General features: G+C 39.2%; 1 protein-coding gene and 1 pseudogene across 1 annotated transcript; one reads left to right on the forward strand and one right to left on the reverse strand.

Annotated features, from left to right (window-relative positions):
* Positions 1-4,758: 4,758 nt before the first annotated feature.
* On the reverse strand, positions 4,759-8,413 carry LOC138005735 (uncharacterized; annotated as a pseudogene).
* Positions 8,414-12,777: 4,364 nt separating this feature from the next.
* LOC138005736 (uncharacterized) lies at positions 12,778-13,375 on the forward strand. Its single transcript, XM_068851920.1, has 2 exons — positions 12,778-12,883; positions 13,014-13,375. The coding sequence occupies exons 1-2, from the start codon at positions 12,778-12,780 to the stop codon at positions 13,373-13,375; spliced, it is 468 nt and encodes a 155-aa protein (XP_068708021.1).
* The last annotated feature ends 7,401 nt before the right edge of the window (positions 13,376-20,776 follow it).

Here is a 20,776-nt window from a genome sequence, read left to right on the forward strand (position 1 = left end):
CATTCATTTTTGTAAAGAAACAAGGCGCGTTTACACGACAGAGGAAAGATGGCACGGGTCCGATAAAAAGTGGAACGATTACAATCATTTTTGTAAAGAAACAGTGAACTTTTATCCGTTCCGCTACGGGACCATAGGCGCCTATTGTAGCGGAACGGGTAAAAGTTCACTGTTTCTTTACAAAAATCAATGGAACCGTTCCACTTTTTATCGGACCCGTGCCATTTTCCTCTGTCGTGAGCCATTTTTCCTCTGTCGTGTGCCATTTTCCTCTGTCGTGTGCCGGATAAAAGTTCACTGTTTCTTTACAAAAATGATTGGAACCGTTCCACTTTTTATCGGACCCGTGCCATTTTTCCTCTGTCGTGTGCCGGATAAAAGTTCACTGTTTCTTTACAAAAATGATTGGAACCGTTCCACTTTTTATCGGACCCGTGCCATCTTTCCTCTGTCGTGTAAACGCGCCTTGTTTCTTTACAAAAATGAATGGAACCGTTCCAGTTTTTATCGGAACCGTGCCATTTTTCCTCTGTCGTGTCTGAGGCGCCTTTAAAGGACCTAAAAACAAAGATTCAGGCCTCGTGTCTTTTTTTCTTATCATTCAGTTTTGTTTCTTTTTTTTTTAATTATGGACCCTGATTTTGGTCTTAGATCCTGATCTTTCTTGTTTCAAACAGCGTTTTACACGTTTTACATCGGAAAGCTGAAGACAAAATCAGACAAACAATAACACCGTGACATCACAGGAAACCAAGCAATTAGTGTATTGCAAGTTGCAAATGACGAAGTTCTCCCGTGGGAGTAAACATATGCAGGCCATTAGCCGGGATGAAAGTTGGAGTGGTTTTCCTGTCTTGTTTTGCCGTATGCAACTTAAATAGGAAAAAAAGCCTTGGAATTATACAGAGGATATAAAATAAGAAAGGGTGGGCCATTTTGTTATCAGCTGTAGCCATTAAATGTGAAATACAAAGATTAAACAGGACGCAACCTGCTTTTCGTTTTCCATTATCACCTATGAGTGAACGTTCCATATCACTTGGTCGAGAAATGAGACTTCATTAAAATGATATTCTCTAGCTTTTATAGCATGATAGTTTACTGGCCTGTCTTCAGTTAAAATGGAAGTGGACTCGCATAACCTTGTCGTGTTATAATTTGTTAACAAATGTGCAACAGCTTGTAATCCTATTTTTGATAAGACAGAGCGCTCGATCGAAGTGATTTGGGGGCCAATGGGCTGAGACAGAAAGTTCATACCACTGTTTGCCATCGCCTACGTACACCGCCTTATATTGATTTAGGTTTTAGTTTTATTCGATCTATTTTCCAAATCTAAAGAATAACCAGCTCATAAGAGAATAACCTGAAGAACAATCTCTTTTACAAAACCGTAGATTATGGTCTTCTTGCAACTTAACCTTTCAGTGTACAGAGACTTTCATTAACGTTTTCGTGGTACAGTATCAGTAACTGAATAGATCCGCGACAAAAGGATAAAGATAAACAGATTCTATCACATGCAGATTCAGATTCTGACTGGAGATTTTGTTCAATCTCCTTCCTGTAGCGATTACTAACATGTACTAAGATATAAGAGGTAATTTATGAGTCCTCTATGAAAAACACATTGGTAAAACACAAACTGATTTATAAGCCTTTCCTAGAACTCTTTAGGCCTTCTCAGGTTTCAAGGTTGTTTTGACGACCGAGTTATAAGTGATTTGCGTTTTTATACTGTACATTGATGTCCACAAAAGCTTGAATGCGAGACACGGAAGCTAATCCCAAAACGGGAAATCAACGAGGAATAAAATTTTTACAGCTTATTAAGTCAGGCAGATAGGAACGATGTGGTTTCAGTTACTGTTGGGCGTGAAAACCTGAAACTAGGAAATCGACAATTTCTACATTTACACAATGTAACAACCTCCCCTTTTAATGCGAAAACGTTGAGTCAAAGTTGTTGAAGAGTCTATGAAACACGACACATTTTCGGTATTTGCTTAGTCCATAAGTTATGGAATGACTTTAAATTTGTTAAGAGTTTTGCTGTATAATTCGGCAAAGCGAGGACAGTTTCCGTACAAACTTAACTGACGTCCAGTTCTAATATCAAAATTTACAAGTTGACCAAGGGAGGTATATCCAAGCAGACAATATTTCAAATGGTTGCCAAACCATTTAATTTAAAATGATAAAGTAACGGATGTTATCTAAAATCATAAAGATGTGGTAGATCTTGGGGTTGAACAAATTAAATTGGATTCTTGATGAATTTGGCGAGTATTTCGGTTTCTCACTGAAATGAAAAGGTGACTCGCGACACGCTTTCTTTCGAAACTTATTTCCGGGTATGGTTTGTTCTATGGGCATTTCATTTCAGTAAGATGGTGTGGGCGCGATCCGTTTAGGCAAAAGTTCCGGTTTGAATTTCCAAAAATTCCCACTGAGGTGCCTAAAGGAACCGTATTCCCTTTTCGGACCCAGACGTCCTAAGCGGTATAAACTGACTGGCTAGAACCGTCGCGACTGTTACGTTTAATGAAAACATTGCACCGACAATCGAGGAGCACGACTTTGAAATGTTCGTCAAGTTTTGATTTCCGCAACATTTGAGAGTTAACAGACAGGTGCATGGTGTTTGTATCACATACGTGACCTCGTTAGCATAGAATAATGAAAGTGAATGAGGCAAACGGACTATTTTCATCTGCAAGCAAAGAAACGTAACGCGACGAGGGGCAAACAGTTGAGACGTTTGCCATAAACAAGACGTTTAAGGTAATTCCCTTGAAAATGACGTACTATCCCGATTTTTTTCAAACTTGGCACAATTGATATTCATACACAGGACATTTAAAAAATGCAATAAAAAGATGGGGTCACCAAGCTTGTTTTCGCATTGTATACCCCTATGCTAAGTGTTTTTACCGAATTTTGCGAAAAGCATCGAAACTAGATCAACCGGAAAAATTGTTGTTATGTAGCAAAAGCTATTGAATATTACCGAAAACGTGAACCTGCTTGTTTTTCCGGGCTATAATCTTTAAGTAAAGTGATTTCAAATTGCTCAATCTTGCAAAGAAATGTAAGCAAATTGGACCGCCTTCACCATGCACTCAGTGTCAGGCTCCAAATGCAGTTTTCACGTCATTTATAGGTAAATACTACAACTTCTTCTCAACACGATGATAAACGGATGGCAAAGGGGTAATTTGGGCTTCAAAATGATGATTTCCGCGAGAGGACTGGGGCGAGTTCCAAAACAACAGCTTCGTAACCGAGAAGAGTTGTCATGATTGCATGCACTTAAAATCTCTTGAACAGCAAAAGCGGCCTTTTTTGCCTTTCTTCAGATGGCCGGCGTAAAACCCCGCCATTTCCGAAGACGCAATGTTATGCGCAGTACGAGATGCGTGGTGCATAACAAAGGAATCACCTTAAATCCAGAAATGAAAGAGCTTGATAAAATCTTGCTCAGTGTGGGTCTTTTCGGTCCTCTGGGTTATGAAAACTATACCTTTATTTTGAGTTTATTAAGAGTTGTTGTAAATCGTTGAAAACAAGATATAAAGATTGGTTGTAGGTCCTTTGTTCCACACGCAAGACCAACAATGCTCCCATAATTTGAAATGTTTATTAGCGTTAACATCTCTTGTCGTTAATTGGTGACCCAAAACTATTATTCTTTTTCCCTGTAACTAAGGTACAGATTTGGGGAATCCTGATTCGCGAACCCCTCTTCATGATCCGAGAAACGGAAGATTGATATGTCTTGAGACCATGATAGTTGAAGAAAAGATAAGTTTGCTTATTAATGAAAGAAACTGAAAATAAATATCATGCACAATGAATCTCTAACAGTTTAAGGAAATCACCTGGAAGGATAATTTCCAGTCTCATTCTGCAACAGCACAAACATTATCATGTTATCTCTTAAATATCAACATCCTTATTTATTCAAGGAAACTGAAGGTACACAGAACGGTGGATATCTACGAGCACTGATCATGTGACCACCTTGATATAATGCAACAGAAAGGTCGGATTTTGCAGCTGGCTGTGACAGTCAAACGCCTTAAGTTGAATAAGAAAAACAAGCACTTTTCACGTTGCTAACCTTTTCCTAGCTATCAATCGCTAAAAAGGAAAAACGGTGTCATTAGAAACTACGAGGAGAAGTGAGTAGTTAAAGAAACGCCGAGTAATTTAGAGACATTAGAAAATGCCAGAAAATTAGTAATATATTCTACTTAATGACCCGAATTCAGTTATATCCTTCTGCTTTTTATGGGGATGATAAATGCTCTTTAAGTACGACTTTTGGAAGCAGTAAGCTCTTTCTGTCCTGCAGGGATTGAGACATATAATATTTTAATCAGTCTAACGGCAGACAATTTTACTTCCGAGGCAAACACTAAGATCTAGTCAGGATCTAGTTAATACGAGTTTCCATTTCGTGGTGGCTAGCATCCTTTGGGCTCTTCGATCTGCTAAGAGTCTTAGTAGAGCTTTCACCTTTTACATAATTAAGGTAAATACTAAACTTGGACTAAATCCTAACTGACTTGATATCAGCTCCAGGGGCATAACTAGGATTTTTCAAAGACAGACAGACAGACAGACATGTTTATTTGGAGTCTTATACAATAAATAGTATATCGACCACAATTTCCAAATAACTAAGAATTACAAACAACAAAAGTATACATGGCTAAAAAGTTATTAATTAATTAAGTCTTGGAGTATTTACTTTTATCCGTCTTCCCTTTTCCTTATTTCAAAGCATTCGAATATATGTTTTGCTATTAGTTTTTGTATTTTAACATTTCCGCTAGGGGCGTTTATCAGAAACATGAATATTTTATTAGGTGACATTCTGCTTATTTTTATTCTATATTCTTTTTCCAAATAGTCTAGTAACGAACATCGTTTTTCCTGGTAAGCAGGGCATATATTTAGAAAATGGTATTCGTCCTCCATTTCTATTTAATTTACAAATTGGGCAGATTCTTTCTGCAGGTTTCTTGAGCGGTCTCGAATAACGTCCTGTCTCTATGGCTAATTTTGTTGCTAAGTCGCAGTTTTGTTAGGGCTATTCTGTGTCGTGTATTGGTGACCTGATGTAGGTAGTCTTCACATTTGTAATTGTCTATCATTTTGAATAACCGGCAGGTTCTCATTTTGTTGCTTTGGTTAGCATCTTTTCTGGTGTCGTTATTTATTTCACCTAGCCATCCTTGTAGTTTGATATCCTTGAGTCGTTGCCTGATAATGTTTACAATTCCTATGTCTACACAGTGTGCTTTCATCCAGAGGTCTCCTAATCCTATCTGTTCCAATGAGCCTTTGATTTTTTTGCTCCAGAAAGCCTTATTTTCCTTCCATTGAATGTCATTACATTGAGCATCAATTGACATTCGGAACCGTACTGTTTCAGCCCTGCAGGCATTGTTGTTGCAGTATTTGTTAATTTTATATTTTCTCTGAAGTGGTTTCCCATCTCTTTTCGTAATTTATAGAGTGCTTTAAGTGCAACTTTCTTCAACTCTTGTTTAGCGAGATTAAAACCGGTTTCCAAAAGGACTCATTATGAGTCCAAGATATTTATACAATTTGACATTTTCCAGTTCATCAGCGCCGTATCTGAACAAGTAGTTGTTTAAAGACTTACCACAATTGTTAAAAATCATAATTTTTGTCTTGTCTAAACATGTTTACACTTAAATCGGCATTTTCACAGAAAGATTCCAGCTTATTAAGGATTTTCGAAGGTTTTTTGCTGATCTAGAGAAGATCACTAGATCGTCCGCATATAAGAGACAATTTATAGATCTATCACCTAGCATAATGTCGGTTGGACTTGCCGTATTTAGGAATTTTGGTAAATCACTTAGATCGAAATTAAAAAGAGTAGGTGACATCATGCAGCCTTGCTTTACCCCGGCAAAACAAGTAAAGGCTTCGGTTAATTTTTTATCAATTTTAATTGCCGACTTATCATTTGAGTACATGGATATTAAAACATCAAGGAAACGCCCGTGCACACCTTCTTTTCGCAGCTTGTCGAATAGCTTTGGCCAAGGTACATAGTCGAAGGCTTTTCTAAAGTCGACGAAGCATGAAAAGAGTAAATCTCGGTGTTTCTGTGGCTTAGATTTCACGTATTTGTCAATAAGCATTTTTAATGTGAAGATGCTATCAACTGTGCCGTGCATTTTTCTGAAACCACCTTGTTCAGCTTTCAAAATTCCCTTTTGAACTATGTAGTCGTACAGTCGATTGTTGAGGATTGATGTAAAGGGCTTGCCTAACGCAGAAAGCAAAGTGATACCTCGGTAATTTTCAACTTTGGATCGATCATCCTTTTTGTGAATAGGCACAATGAGGCCAAAACTCCAAAGAACAGGGTCTTTGTCAGTATCTAAGATTCGGTTAAATAAATTTACTAAATGCCCTTTAATGCATGGCGTCCTTTCAGATTTTTATTACTTCATTTAATATATTATCGATACCTGGAGATTTGTTTGCCTTCAGTTTATTAACTGCAGCTTCGAACTCTTCATCAGCTATTGGATAATCAAGTGGGCCTTCCACTCTTTCGTTACTGTGAGTCTCCATATTCGTCTCTGGATCTAGTATATTATTGAGAGGGGTTGCATTCTGTTGCTTTAAGTATATATAAAACTGTTCCGTACTCACTGTTTCAGTTTCATGTGTTTTTTTTTTTCCTAAGTTAAATATTTTTCCTATTTGTCGCCAGGTCTCTTTAGAGTTCTGCATATCGATATTAGATATGCCTTTGCTAATATATTACCGTTTCTTCCGTTTACAGGTTTGTTTGAACATCTTCTTTTCGTCGCGCAGTAGTTGTCTCAGTTCTGAATTATTAGGGTTTTTAGAAATTTACTCCCCGAGGGATTGCAAGTTTCCTTTTTCTGTTTCGCATTCCTGATTGAACCATTTGTTTTGAGATTTGAATTTAACTTTGCTGCTTCTCGCTTTCAATCCGGCTTTTTTGCATGCTTCCACTAAAGTTTCACTTACTAAGTCAGACGCAGTATCGATGCTATCATGTTTTACAGCTGCCTCTAACCTTTATTGAACTGTTTGTGATTCGAGACCATCCTTGAGTCTGTCCTTAGACTTGATATTCCAGAAAAGCCTATTATATTCGGTCAAGATGAGTTCGGCTGATGTTTCAAGAGAGTCTCGGTTAATAAAATTAGCCTTTATCGCAAATGATAGGTGACAGTGATCCGATAAATGTGGCATTAAAGGGTTAACAATAAGATATTGCACATTCCTTAGAATACTTTTTGATCCTATGACATAATCAACGACACTGCAGCTACCGTTATAGTGAAAGCAGGTCTTTTTACCTTCCAGGTCACCAACAATCCTGCCATTGAGGATTCGTAAATTTAACGCTGTGCATGTTTCTAACAAATTTCTCCTCCTAGCGTTCACGGTACCTGAATCTTGTGACCGTCTTAAGCATTGTTCGTCATTCTCATAGTCCTCAGGGACATTCAGGAAAGTGTTGTCATCATCCAAGACTGTTTCCTGAAAGTCACCCGTTCGTGCATTATAATCGCCCTGTGCAATTATGTCACAATCTTCGCTGCTATTTCTTTCATAGTTTGGTGGGCTTAAATAAACTGTTCCTAGACATATATCCTTTTGAAAGTTGAAGTAAGTTTTATCAAGTTTACACCATGTTATGTTTTTGTTTTCAGACGGGGTGTAGGTGACTCCTTTAGCGAGTTTTTGATTTATTTATATACAGATAGCCCCCCGGAGGATCGGTTTCCCGATTGATTCCTACACTTGATAAAATGTTTAAATTTACTTATATTCAACTCTGTTCCATAAATTGCATGAGTTTCGACAAGTACAAAAATGTCATGCTTGTTAATTATGCTAAAGAAATCGTTTGTTTTTAGCTTATTTCCTACAATGCTTCTGTTAAAACCATTCAAAACCCTATTCGCAAATGACGTGACACACGGAATGGGAAAATAAAATTGAAAGGGATTACTTATCTCATCATCATCTCGCTGTCTCTTAGATACTCTGCAATTAGGTTGAGCGCTTGTAATGGTTGATTATTGTAATAGTTCCTTCTTCCGCATTCTTGATAGGGCTGTTCTCTGTGAGAACCGCTTTGAACGCGGGAAAAATCACGTCGATTCCTTGGGAAGCTTTCGAGGTTTCTGCCCCTAAGTCCTAGGTGGTATTTGATGTTTGTTACAAGTTTCTTTGTACCGATTTTGTTGTTCAGGTGAACGTCATCGTAGAATACTTGCTCAATTAAGTTTCCGTAGTTGTCGCACGTTACTCTTTTGTTATCGATAAAAGTCACACCTAGCTCTGCGGCAAATGCTTTCGTAGTGACAGTTGATTTCATCAATAAGCTGATTTTTACTGTTGTCCCGTGGGACGTAGGTCAGTCCTGAAATTGCTATCGTACTATTCGGCCATCTATGCTTTAGATTGAAGAGGCAGTTTTCCATGTTTATTCTTATTTCATTTGCGGTCAGATTGCCAACATCATTTTTACCGGAATGGATTACAATGTAATCATAATCATTTCTTTCCTGCATGTGGTTGATGTATTGCCTTGTTTCCCTCGTTGCCCCAGAAATAATCTGTTTATTTACATAGCGATTTGGGGCAAACTTACGTTGCTGTATTCCTCTTATCATCGAATCCCCTAACAACAGCACCGGTCCCTTTGATGATCGCTCATTTGGGTTGCGCGTATGATTCTGATTTGAGAAGGATGTAAAAGCAACACTCTCTCTCACACCAGGGTACTTACCGATTTGTCATGTCGACCGTCCGCGCTGTTTCTTAGTGAAAGTGACAATTTTTGGCAGTGAGTGAGGGGGGAGGGACAAGCCTACAAAATACATGTATTCTGCATAGATGGAGTAAGTTCCGCTTAATATAAATTACTCTGTTCCAGTCTCAACGATATGGTTTGTTGTGGCTAGTGCACCTGCGCTAGCCACTATTGTCATCATGCAACTTTTCCGAAAGTAAATAAATAACAATGGATATGTTCGGAGCCAATCATCACCTAAGTTTGGACATCCTCTTTGCCACTTCGTTTCACCGAGAATCAGCCCGAAGCATGCGAAGGAAAGTCGCTGGTTGCCTACTGGTCTTCATTGGAAATTTTGTCTCGTGAGAGAGCTGACGTTGTAATCAAGTAAGTACCATACTTCATTTCAGAAAATTTACCGACATTATTTATCAACTTGACTTTCTTAATGATCTCGTGAAATCTCTTGTCAGGCCTGTTGCTCATATTTTAAGCCGATTTTCACGGGAGCTATTTCGACATGACGCGCTGACAAGACAGTGAAAAGGGAAAACATGAGCCTCTTCGGAGGATAAAAGAGCCTTTTTTGCGGATGATTGAGCCCCTTTGTGGGATAACTAAGACCCGATGTATAAGATAGCAAACCTTAAGGCTTTTTTAAATTGAAGAATGGTAAATTTTCATAACAATTTAGCGGGACAAACGTCTCTCCACTTCTTCTTGTTGTCGTTATATTTTTTCACACGACGTATTCTAAATCAGTAACCCAAGCCGGGCTGTCTCACCTCATGTAATACCGGGCTGAAACTCATCCCGGCAAACCCGACCAGCCCAACAGACCAGGCTGGCCTAGCTCATGTTGATCGGCTCCTAAATTGTATGATTTTGTGACAGTTTGTAAGATGTAGCATGTAAACTATGTTAACCGGAACGGATGCTTTTTCAACAAACATTTTAGACGTAACACTACATATTACAACAAAAAACATGAACAAAATCGTGTAGCTTTTGATGTCTGGGGATATTGAACTAACTCCAGGCTCTGTGGAAAATGCAAACAGCCAATGTACTGCTACATCAGAATGTTCATATAATGTTATTATGTAGCATTATTGGAAAGCAGACCGGTTGAATAGACAAGGATTGAGATCACTCGACTTTGTTGGTGGTAGTGATTGTTTTTTCGAGCCGTTTCTCATCAACTGTACGGTGATTCAGCATTTCACTTGCATATTAGAGCTTCTGGGGTTCAATCTATATGACAGAACACCCTGAAAGATTCATAGAAACCAATATCAGGAATTCATGGGCAGAATATAAAATAAATATGTCAAGACAGGGAACCATGATGGTGTGATGCCCTTATTATACAAACAGTTGCAGACAATATTAGTTTGAGAATACACATCACAGAATCAGACCCACATTTTGCAGAGTTCAATATTATTGAAGCATTTCACATGTCTGCATTTATCGAACCTAGAACTATTCATATTGGTCACATAAGTGAACTACCATTTGTGCTATTTGACTTCACATCAAGCACAACTCAAAGCAATAGTATTACTGCAGTAACATCGAAAACAGTTACTTTCACATTTATCTAAAGATGTAAATTCAAGGAGAAAATCCAATGAATATATGAGAGAATGTAGAAAAAGAAGAAATACTGTTGAAGATAAGCAAAATAAAAGTGCATAGAGAAAGAAATACATGAAGTCTAGGTCAGATGAAAAAGGCAACATTTTAACGGTTTTATTTGTACAGTTTTGATCGATAGTCCTTTAAATCATAGCGTAGGGACGTGTCAGAACAGTCGAGTTCGATGCGCGATGTTGTAAAGAGGGACTTAAACGAATTAAAGGAGGATAAATCAAGTACGAGTTTATAAAATGGCGCCGGCGACGTGGGGCAGCGAGCTCTTAAACGAAAACGATCAACACGAGTAACGAAGAAAGGAAAGCGAGCGATACTACGAGCGATACAGGGAACACAACGCTCCATTGTTACCAAAATCGTGGGGAAGATTAAACTGACGACATTTTGCAAGATGAAATCAATAACGAACGAAGTCATCAATTAAACATCTTAAGTCGATTATTAAAACGAGGAATGACCTAAAGTGATCTAAAATGACATAAAATGACCTAAAATGACCTAAAATGATTTCAAATGACCTAAAATGAGCTACATAAAATGACCTAAATGAGCTACAACGATATCTAAAATGACCTAAAATGATTTCAAATGACCTAAAATGAGCTACATAACATGACCGGAATGAGCTACAACGATATCTAAAATGACCTAAAATGATCTAAAACGACCTAAAATGAGCCACAATGGTATTTAAAATGATCTAAAATGTCCTAAAATGACCTACTCATTTTGGATCATTTCAGATCATTTTAGATCATTTTAGGTACCGATGTAGCTCATTTTAGATCATTTTAGGTCATTTCAGATATCGTTGTAGCTCATTTTAGGTCATTCCTTGTTTTCGTAACTGCGACATCGATCAAGAAGTTCTGACTCTGTGCGACGTGGAACAAATTCCAACCGAAAATGAGGAATCGGAGAAATATGTCGAAAAGGTCATTATCTGCCAGAAGAAAAGAAGCGATGCAACTGTCGGAGAGAGTCGCAAGAACCTAAACCAATCGCTGGATTTATGCAAGCATTAAGTGGTAACATTCCGTCAGTGCCTCCCAGATAAAAAGGGGAGGTATGCTCGTCGGAAGGTTTAAATTAAACCCTTAAAGAAGACCAATCTGGGCGTGACCCAGGCGTTTTTTGACCCCTAAAGGAGACCATATTAAAACACAAGGGAGGTTTACGTTTCTACAAACGTTGGCCGTGTAGCACTTATATGTGAACAGACTTAAGTTATTAGAGTGTAATTTAAAGTGCTATGTTTCTACCCCATATGAACCATGTGAGCGTTAGCCCTACTGATGGAAATGGGCCCACAGAAGGAAAGAGAAAAACTCTGACCACGGTGGGAATTGATCCCACGAGCTAGATCACTGCTGCTCTACCGACTGAGCTACAAGGTCAGACGGGAGCAGGCCGTGGGAACTGAAGATGTTAAAGTCACGGCAATGAACATGTACATGTACAAGGAAGGGTTACGTTTTTACAAACGTTGGCCGTGTAGCACTTATATGTGAACAGACTTAACTGATTAGAGTGTAATGTAAAGTGCTATGTTTCTACCCCATATTAAAACACCGATAAATGAAAAAATACAGTGACTTTTCATGATGATGGCATTATCATCTAATACTTTCACCTACGTGAACAAATATAATAGCGTAACTAGACACTTTAATTGATATCTCTTCACCTGCAACCTTCAAGGCTATCTATCATTGCATTTTGCTCAGAACAACATAAGTGAGACCAAAATCCGAAATTTACACCCCTAAGCGAGAGGAGCATCCCTCCCCTTTTTGTATGGATAATGTTTCCAGTGACGCAAATGATGGAAAATGCACATGCAGAACAACTTGATAATGGCAATATATAAGGCAAATTGCAATCAGTTTAACAAATTGATGTCAGTTTTTCATGCGTCTGTCCTGTTAAATTTGATCGTGAATCTCCTCATAACATTGTCAAAGTAGCAGTGGATCCACGAGGCCATAGCCGAGTGGATCTGCAGACTACTTTGACGGTCATTAAAATTTTTCAAAATTTAACATGGCCTTTCTGGAAACGTTGTCTTAGCATTGCCAGCGCATTAAAATTTAAGACCACAGAGAAAAAACACAAGCACATACAAAAGGATATATCAAGGAAAACAAAAATTACTCTACGTTTTTTGGCAAAACTGAGTCAATTCAGGTTGACAGTTCTAATATAATTTTAAACCAGTAAGAGATGCGGCTTTTGCCAAAATCCAGGTAGATCTATATAAACCACATATTGATCATCCCAACCCTATGCTAAAAGTGAAGGTAGATAGTGGTGTACAGGGAAATGAGCTGCTTTTGCGAATTTATAAGAACATGTTTCCAGGTCAAATGGATGAGGATGGCCTTCCAACAGGTACAACACCCAGCCAGACCAAACTTACTGCATAAAATGGCAAACAAATGCAACAACATGGAGTGTGCTCTATGAAGTGTTCTTATGGTGGCGGGAAAACTGACGCAACCTTTTATGTTGCTGATGATAGAGCCCCTGCCATCTGAGGATTACCCACCTCATGCCAGCTACATCTGTTCGAGTTACATTGTGAAATACACACAGGTTCTCACAGAAAGTCTTTTCCAGCAATTAAGAGTAAACGTGACCTTCAGCTGTTATACCCAAAACGGTTTGAAGGAATTGGGAAATTCGATGGCGAATACCCACATTTTTCAACAGAGGATGGACTTCATCCTGGAGAAATGTCCTGGAACAGTTGGTATTGCCGATGGCATGGCAGTACATGGCTTTACTGAGAAAGAACATGATGTCAATTTACACAACGTGATCCTTGTTGCACCGCAACATGGGCTTGTTTTCAACCTGGACAAGTGCATGATTAAAGATTAACGAAGGTGGTTTTTGATGCTAAACGGGTTCTTCCTGACCCAGAAAAGGTGGAAGTTGTCAGAGCGATTCCGGAGCCACAGGATATCGAGGACCTCAAGTCCTTCCCTGGCATGGCAACTTACATGGCTCCTTTCATTCCAAACCTGTCTGCTATGTCTGACCCCTTGATAAACTTGCTAAAAAACCTCTGATTTTCACTGGTCTCCCTCACACAGGGCAGCTTTTCAGAAAATCAAGCAATCGATCTGCCCGGCGTGAGGTCTCACTGACGTATTTTGGCTGGCTAGGAAACCGTTGTTGAAGTCTGTTATCACATATGTCTGCGTGGTATTTTTACACTTGACTGCCACAAAGGGGGGTCACGGGAACCCCAGGACCCACCCTCCCCCCCCCCCCCCCCCTTCCTGGATACGCCTCTGAGCTCAGTTGGTCGCGCAGCGTACAGCGCAATCGCACTCATGGCCAGTTTAAGTCCCTTTTGAAACACCTCTTCAAATATTTCTTGCAAACGCAAAGTACTATAACAATGGCCTCTCTAATAACCTTATACTTGCAGTCGGGGGCTAGGATTAGGCTATATAGTTGAGCGGACGTATACAGAACGGGGACACCAGGTCCGTGGACCCCTTGATGGACCCGGTCCATGGACTACTCTTGTAGACCACCCCTCATTTTGCAAAGTTACAAGAAGGAAAATGTTTAGACGAAAGAGGGAAATGATCCTCAATGATCCTCAAACTTCTCTGGACAATTCAAGCAATTTTCCCTTATAGCCACATAAAAAATTCAGGTGGCTCCAATGGGATTCGAACCCATGATCTCTGCGATGCTGGTGCAATGCTCTACCAACTGAGCTTTGAAGACACTCAGTTGAGAGCAGGTCAATTTTTTGGGCTTATTTGTTCCGATGAAGGACTGGATGAATGAAATGAACTTATTTTTGAAAAGCGGGCTATAGACGAATCCCTTTGGAGCCACCAAATAGGTGGCTCCTGCAGGAGCCCGATGACCAATCACAAGAAAGTAACTTGGCGTCATATAGCGTCATCTAACCTGAATTGTCTTTGCAGAAAAGGTAGTCTAAAAGTATATCGTGCATGGGCTGCTGGTCTGTAAAAATACTGTGACATAGGCTTAGTATGGGAGTATTCATTCCTAGTCATGGGCTCCTGCTTAAATTTTCCACTTAAGTGCTAGGATCACTTCTCTCTTTCCTCTGAAAATTTTTCTGCTTGTAAAACGCATTGAATTTACAAAATGAGGGACGGTCCACAGGGGTAGTCCACAGGGGTGGTCCATGGACCTGAGGTCCATGATTTGTATACATCCATAGTTTAGCTAGGAGTAGACTTTGCACTTACTGCGATGATAATACCGCTGACCTCACACTGATTTCCTTCAATTTTGCAGGCATGACGAAGCGTACCCGTTTCTGTGTGGCTGTTACATTCACCGTTGCTATCCTAGTATTGCTTGTCCAGGAGGCACATCTCTTAAGTCCCTGGGGAAGGAGATACGGCCGTTCTGTCACGAAAAAATTCGGAATCGGGAAGCAACGTCGAGCACATTTCGATGAAAGGGAGAAAATCCCACACATTCCAGATGGAAACCCACATAATAATGATTGGTCCTTGGTAAGTTACATTGTGGTAAACCGAAATCGTCGCCGAAGTGTTGAAATAGTATACACCGAGGTACCTTCCGCGCCAAGGTTTTGTTCAACTGAGTCTGAGCAAACAGAGAAAACTGCTGTGTAGAGAACAACTAAAAGAGAGCAAATAGAGAGATTTCCTATGTAGTCAATAAACAAAATCGAATCAGCATTCTTTACTGCCCTGAGAAAATGTATGTGGCAACACCGTCCCCGTATCGGAACTTCAACGGACGTGTGTTGGTAAGAGTTTTGTAAGGATGAGAGGTTGTGGGAGCTTTGTGACGACTACACAAAGTAACCAGCAAGTGTTTCGGAATAGACCTTATTCACAGTAACGGCTAAATACAGGAATTGCACCAGGCTGTGATTGGATGTTGGCACAGAGAGAATGATTGTGGACATTTCACAATAATTACATGTAAATACACATCGATAGTATTCGCGTCTGAGCATTCATTTCAACCAACGCTGATCCGCAAAATTAATTTTAAACACTCATTTTTTGACGATGTTGTTCTAAAGATTTAAGTCTAAGCACCCACTTTTATTTGGTTAGATTTCAATATATTGTAACCGCTATCTCAGGTAAATACTTTAAAATTAACAAAATCGTGCATCGCTTTTTTCAGTAGACTAGTGGCCATTTAGGAATGCTTTGACGCAAGCGATCTGAGATCGAATTCGTGCTCTTACCTCTTCCAAAATTGTCATTGAAAGTCTTTTAAACATCGAAATAAATCGAAGTGTAGAACTTACTTCATATATGTGAAGTGAGACCGGTGCGATTCCTGGATATAGCTGCATGTTTTTCACGATGGCCGCCATGTTGGATTTGCTATTATCATGCAAATTAGCTACACACTTCTGAGGTGAAAAAACAGCACAAGTTCAAGAGGTTATAACGAACATCTGAGCCACAAAGATGATTTGCTTCACGTTCATTGAATGTTTATCACCTAATTAGTAAAATAGAATGATTACACAAGTTACTTTGATGTTCCTTTAGTGACAAATGAGCAGAAAGCGAAGTAGAAAGTCAAAATGTCAAAGGCAATCAAAAGATATAAAATTATTATAAAAGGTACTTAATTGTTAATTCGAAAATGTACTTTTAGCAATGCTATTTCGATATTTCGACGAGTCGATTTCCGCAATTTGGCTTTTTTCCAATGTTTGCTCCCCCAGCATAACAGGTGGCTAATTTGCATGACAATTTGAAAACAAACATGGCGGCTATCGTGAATAAGGCCTATTATCTACTTTGGAAACAAACACATATTCTCACGACTAACAAGTCCCTCCAAAAAGACGTATAGTTTAAAACTGTGATCTCCAGGACGCATTTTTCGGAATCTCAAGAGATCTTAAACCGATGTCAAAACACCCATTCTCACTTGGTAAAAGGTAAAGTCTGCTTACGAGCCTAGAAGGCCCATCAGGCCGACGCTTATCTCCGGTTTCTGTGGCATGAAGCGACTAGGAGTATTTCTACTCACCCCTGGATGGGATGCCAGTCCATCGCAGGGTTACCCCCAGCATTAAATTCGCCGGTACCCATTTATACACCTGGGTGGAGAGAGGCACCGTGGGAGTAAAGTGTCTTGCCCAAGAACACAACACAATGTCCCCGGCCAGGCCCCGAACCCGGACCACTCGATCCGGAGTCGAGCGCACTAACCATGAGGCCACCGCGCCTCCTCCCTCACTTACTGTTGTCTTAATCAGACTTGTGGCAAGATGGCGTCTTTTCAGGGAAGGTTTCTGGGAAATTTGCTTTTTACCACTTTTTTTTAGAAAGATTTCAGTCTCTTGCCCCTGTGTTACATTAAATTAGTCTTGACGTATGAATACAATCATCTGCATAATGTACAATTTTATTAAACTTGTTATCCCTCACAACGAGTAATTTTCTTTATTGCAGAATGAACTTCTAAACAGTGAGTCCTCTACTAAATGGGAGGATTTGTTCCATGAAGAAAATGATTTTCAAGATTTGCCAGATGAATAAAACGTGAATTCAGTGTAATGTTGGTTGAAGATTAGACAATTTGGTCAGTTAACATACCCTTACTAAAGTCAGAAATGGGTTTCTCAGCTGAGTTTATATGGTAAATCGACCACCGTAAAGAAAATCGAAAGCTGACAGTTTCGAGCGTTAGCCCTTTGTCAGGGCGAATGGCAAAGGGCTAACGCTCAAGAAGTCAGTGAAAATGTGACAGTCGGATATCTTTACGGTGGGCAATTTACTATCATATCAACTCAGTTGATAAACCCATTTGTGTGTTTGACTTACCTATTGACTCAGCACTGCATTTTGCTTGCAAGCTATAAAACCCCTTTATCTTTACTTATACCCGGGAATCGCGGGTTGAGGACCACAAGAGCTAATCATAGTAGCTTGTTATGGTAACCAACGTGAAATGCCATGGAAACCTATACATTTTTATAACTCTTAAAAAAACTGTAGGTCGGTAGGTAGGTAGGTAGGTAGGTAGGTAGGTTGCCTTTATTTATATACAAAATCTTCAAATTCAAACCTAGCGGTTGAGGCTTCAAATACGTTAAATTTAGCGGCCTTAAAAAGATCTGAAGTTTTGAGCTTTTTTGCAAGGTTACAATGACTTGTGTCAGCAAGGTCAATGTATTTAGAAGACAGCATATTCCAAAGGACAGTGCCTCTATATGCGACGGAGTCCTTCATAAACCGTGTGCTAAAACGTGGTACCAGTAAAGAGTCGCGTGCTCTAATTGAGTATGACAGATCGCGTTTCTTCGCAATATAGTTAATTACGGTGCTAGGCAGTCTTCCATCATAAGCCTTATGCATGCATTTAAAAATAACTATTTTATAGCAAAAAACGAATAGTGAACCACTCTGCACGCTCCAAAACATCATGAGATGCCATATCTTTCGGTAAATTGAAAATAATTCTAGCAGCTCTACAATGCAGCCTTTCTAAGGAATCTAGAATATCGGAATTTCAACAGGCGGCCCATAAAAAAAAAAGGCCATAGTTCACGCTGGGCGAAATAACCCTCAAATAAAAATCCTGAAGCATTTTTCTTGGCAGAAACCTTAGCTTTTTAAGTAAACATAGTTTGTCCACAAAACTCTAACAGGAGAGTAGCAAACTGTGCACCAGGACGCATTTACCTTGTTAGGAAAACTGATGGATGCAATTTGAAGTAGAAACAACAGAGAGAAAGAATGTAAAATGGAAAGGTGTTTACGAAAAAAAACAACAACATTTGTGACAAACATGGTAGAAAACGTGATGCTAACAAATAAAAATTAACATACTTTTCAGGACCCGTGCATGAAAAGGCAAATCATCAACGGGTTCAAGTCATGCACCCTAAGTCATTTTGAGGATAGAAATGGTCGCAATGGGTTTAACTGAGGGAATACGAAGTAATAAAGCGCATTTCCCATAATTGGCTTTTATCCGATGAAAATAACTTAAAATCTATTGCGCTTGTTTCTTTCAAGGACGGTCCCTGATTGATCAGTTGGTGTGAAAGTGGACTCGGGGAGTACGCGGTCATTGGTATACAACAGATAAAATAACATTCGTCACGTGAACGCAATCAAATTTTTAAAGTGCACAGAGATTTGCTCTCTTACTGTACATTCTCTTGGTTTTACTTTCCGGGGAATCAGTGAAAAGTATTAACGTTACAAACCTCCGCACTTGCACTTGCCTCAAAAACGAGGCTGAAACGAATTCAGTCCTTTACTCCATCTATCCGTAAAGTACGATTCTCGTCCCTGACAGGCAGTGAACCAGATAATAATATTAATCAATACTTAAGGACGGTGCCTGCTATTGTTTTTTTTTGTTTATTTTTTGCTATTGTTATTGCGTATACGTTCTGCGCATCTCGAGATAATCGGATTTCCTATGGGTGATCCTTATCAATACAGGGATATTTTTGCGCGGTTCAAAACTATGCGGAGAAAGCAGAACTTTGCAAGTGCTTTTGGTATCCAAAGAGAAAATTGGGGGTAACCATGCATTTTTCAGAGATAATTAAGCTTCAATTTGGAAAAAACGCCATACGTTGCTTTGTATTTCAAAGCTTTTTACAAATATTGTTGATTAATCATCTTTGAAAAATGCGTCATTCCGTCTATCAGTAAAGTACGATTCTCGTCTCTGACAGGCAGTGAACCAGATAATAATACTAATCAATACTTAAAGGAAACCTCCACTAAAACAAGAATACAGCTTCAAAATATTTAACATAATGTTTACAATCAAAATTGTTCAAACGTTTTCCAATGGAATCGTTTATATCCGAAATAAATGAATTTCAAAAACGCTTGTTTTGGTTTTCAAATTTCCTGAGTGCCGCCATCTTGAATACTTGTGACGTGTTATGGTTGCTCTTTTGTATTTGCACAAAGAGCTTTTGTTTTAAAACAATAGGGCAACCATGACACGTCACAGTTATTCAAGATGGCGGCGCCCGGGAAATTTGAAAACCAAAACAACCGTTTTTAAAATTTATTTATTTCGGATATAAACGCTCCCATTGGAAAACTTTCGAACAATTTTGATTGAGAGCATTATGTTAACTATTTTAAAGATATATTCCCGTTTTAGTGGAGGTTCACTTTATGGACGGTGCCTGCTATTGTTATTGCGCATACGTTCTGCGCATCTCGAGAAACTAGGATTTCCTATGGGTGATGCTTATAAATACAAGGATATTTTTGCACGGTTTAAAACTCTGCGGAGAAAGCAGAACTTTGCAAGTGCTTTTGGTATCCAAAAATAAAATTGGGGGTAACCATGCATTTTTCAGAGATAATTAAGCTTCAATTTGGGAAAAAAACGCCATACGTTGTTTTGTATTTCAAAGCTTTTTACAAATATTGTTGATTAATTATCTTCGAAAAATGCGTTGTTACCCCCAATTTTCTTTTTAGATTTCGATAACACTTGTTAAGATCGTTTTTTCCCCACGTATATCTAGTAAAGCGCGCAAAAATACCTCTGAATTAGTAGGCACCGTCCTTAATCACACCTCAGTACTTTCCTAACAGTTAGATTACTAAATTTAGCTTTGGCGGGATGTTTTCCTGCTATGTGATGAGTGGATACCGCGTCTGCAATATGATGCACTTTAAAGATTGCCCACGCTTGTGATATGACTGACATTCTAACAAATGGCCGAACAAACCCATACCCTCGAGTGGTCAAGAAGCACGAGCGTGGTGGTCACCAGTCCTGCACTGGGGCCACCAGAAATGTCTTAGAGAACGATGTCGAGTAACTTGACACTATTTTGATTGTAATATTTCAGGAAGTGTCTGACCAAAATTAAGTCTTGATCCACCACAACACGCGAGTAGTGTAACGTTTTTGCACTCATGTTGTCTTGCTCAACACTTGTACTTCAAACAGATGATAACAAAGCTGAAAAAGTAAATATTTTGCGCAAGAGCCGATACAACGTAGATTTCATTATTTAGTAGTCTACTGTATATCGACTGGCCAAACCAACCCTCTTCAGGTAAAAGGGGAGTAAACTCTCAGAATTGGACAATAGATCTGCCGTTGGACAAGTGGCTTGATCTGATCGGCGTAATTACAAGCTGAATACTAAAAGTAAACTCTCAGCTAGCCAAACCAGCCTTCTTCGGGTACAATGAGAGTTTACTTTTAATTTTCAGCTTGTAATTACGTAAACCAAATCAAGCCAGTTGATTCAACGTACACCTGCAGGCTAGGGTTATTGTC

Source organism: Montipora foliosa, chromosome 6 (genome assembly GCF_036669935.1).
Source record: "Montipora foliosa isolate CH-2021 chromosome 6, ASM3666993v2, whole genome shotgun sequence".
NCBI lineage: Eukaryota > Metazoa > Cnidaria > Anthozoa > Scleractinia > Acroporidae > Montipora > Montipora foliosa.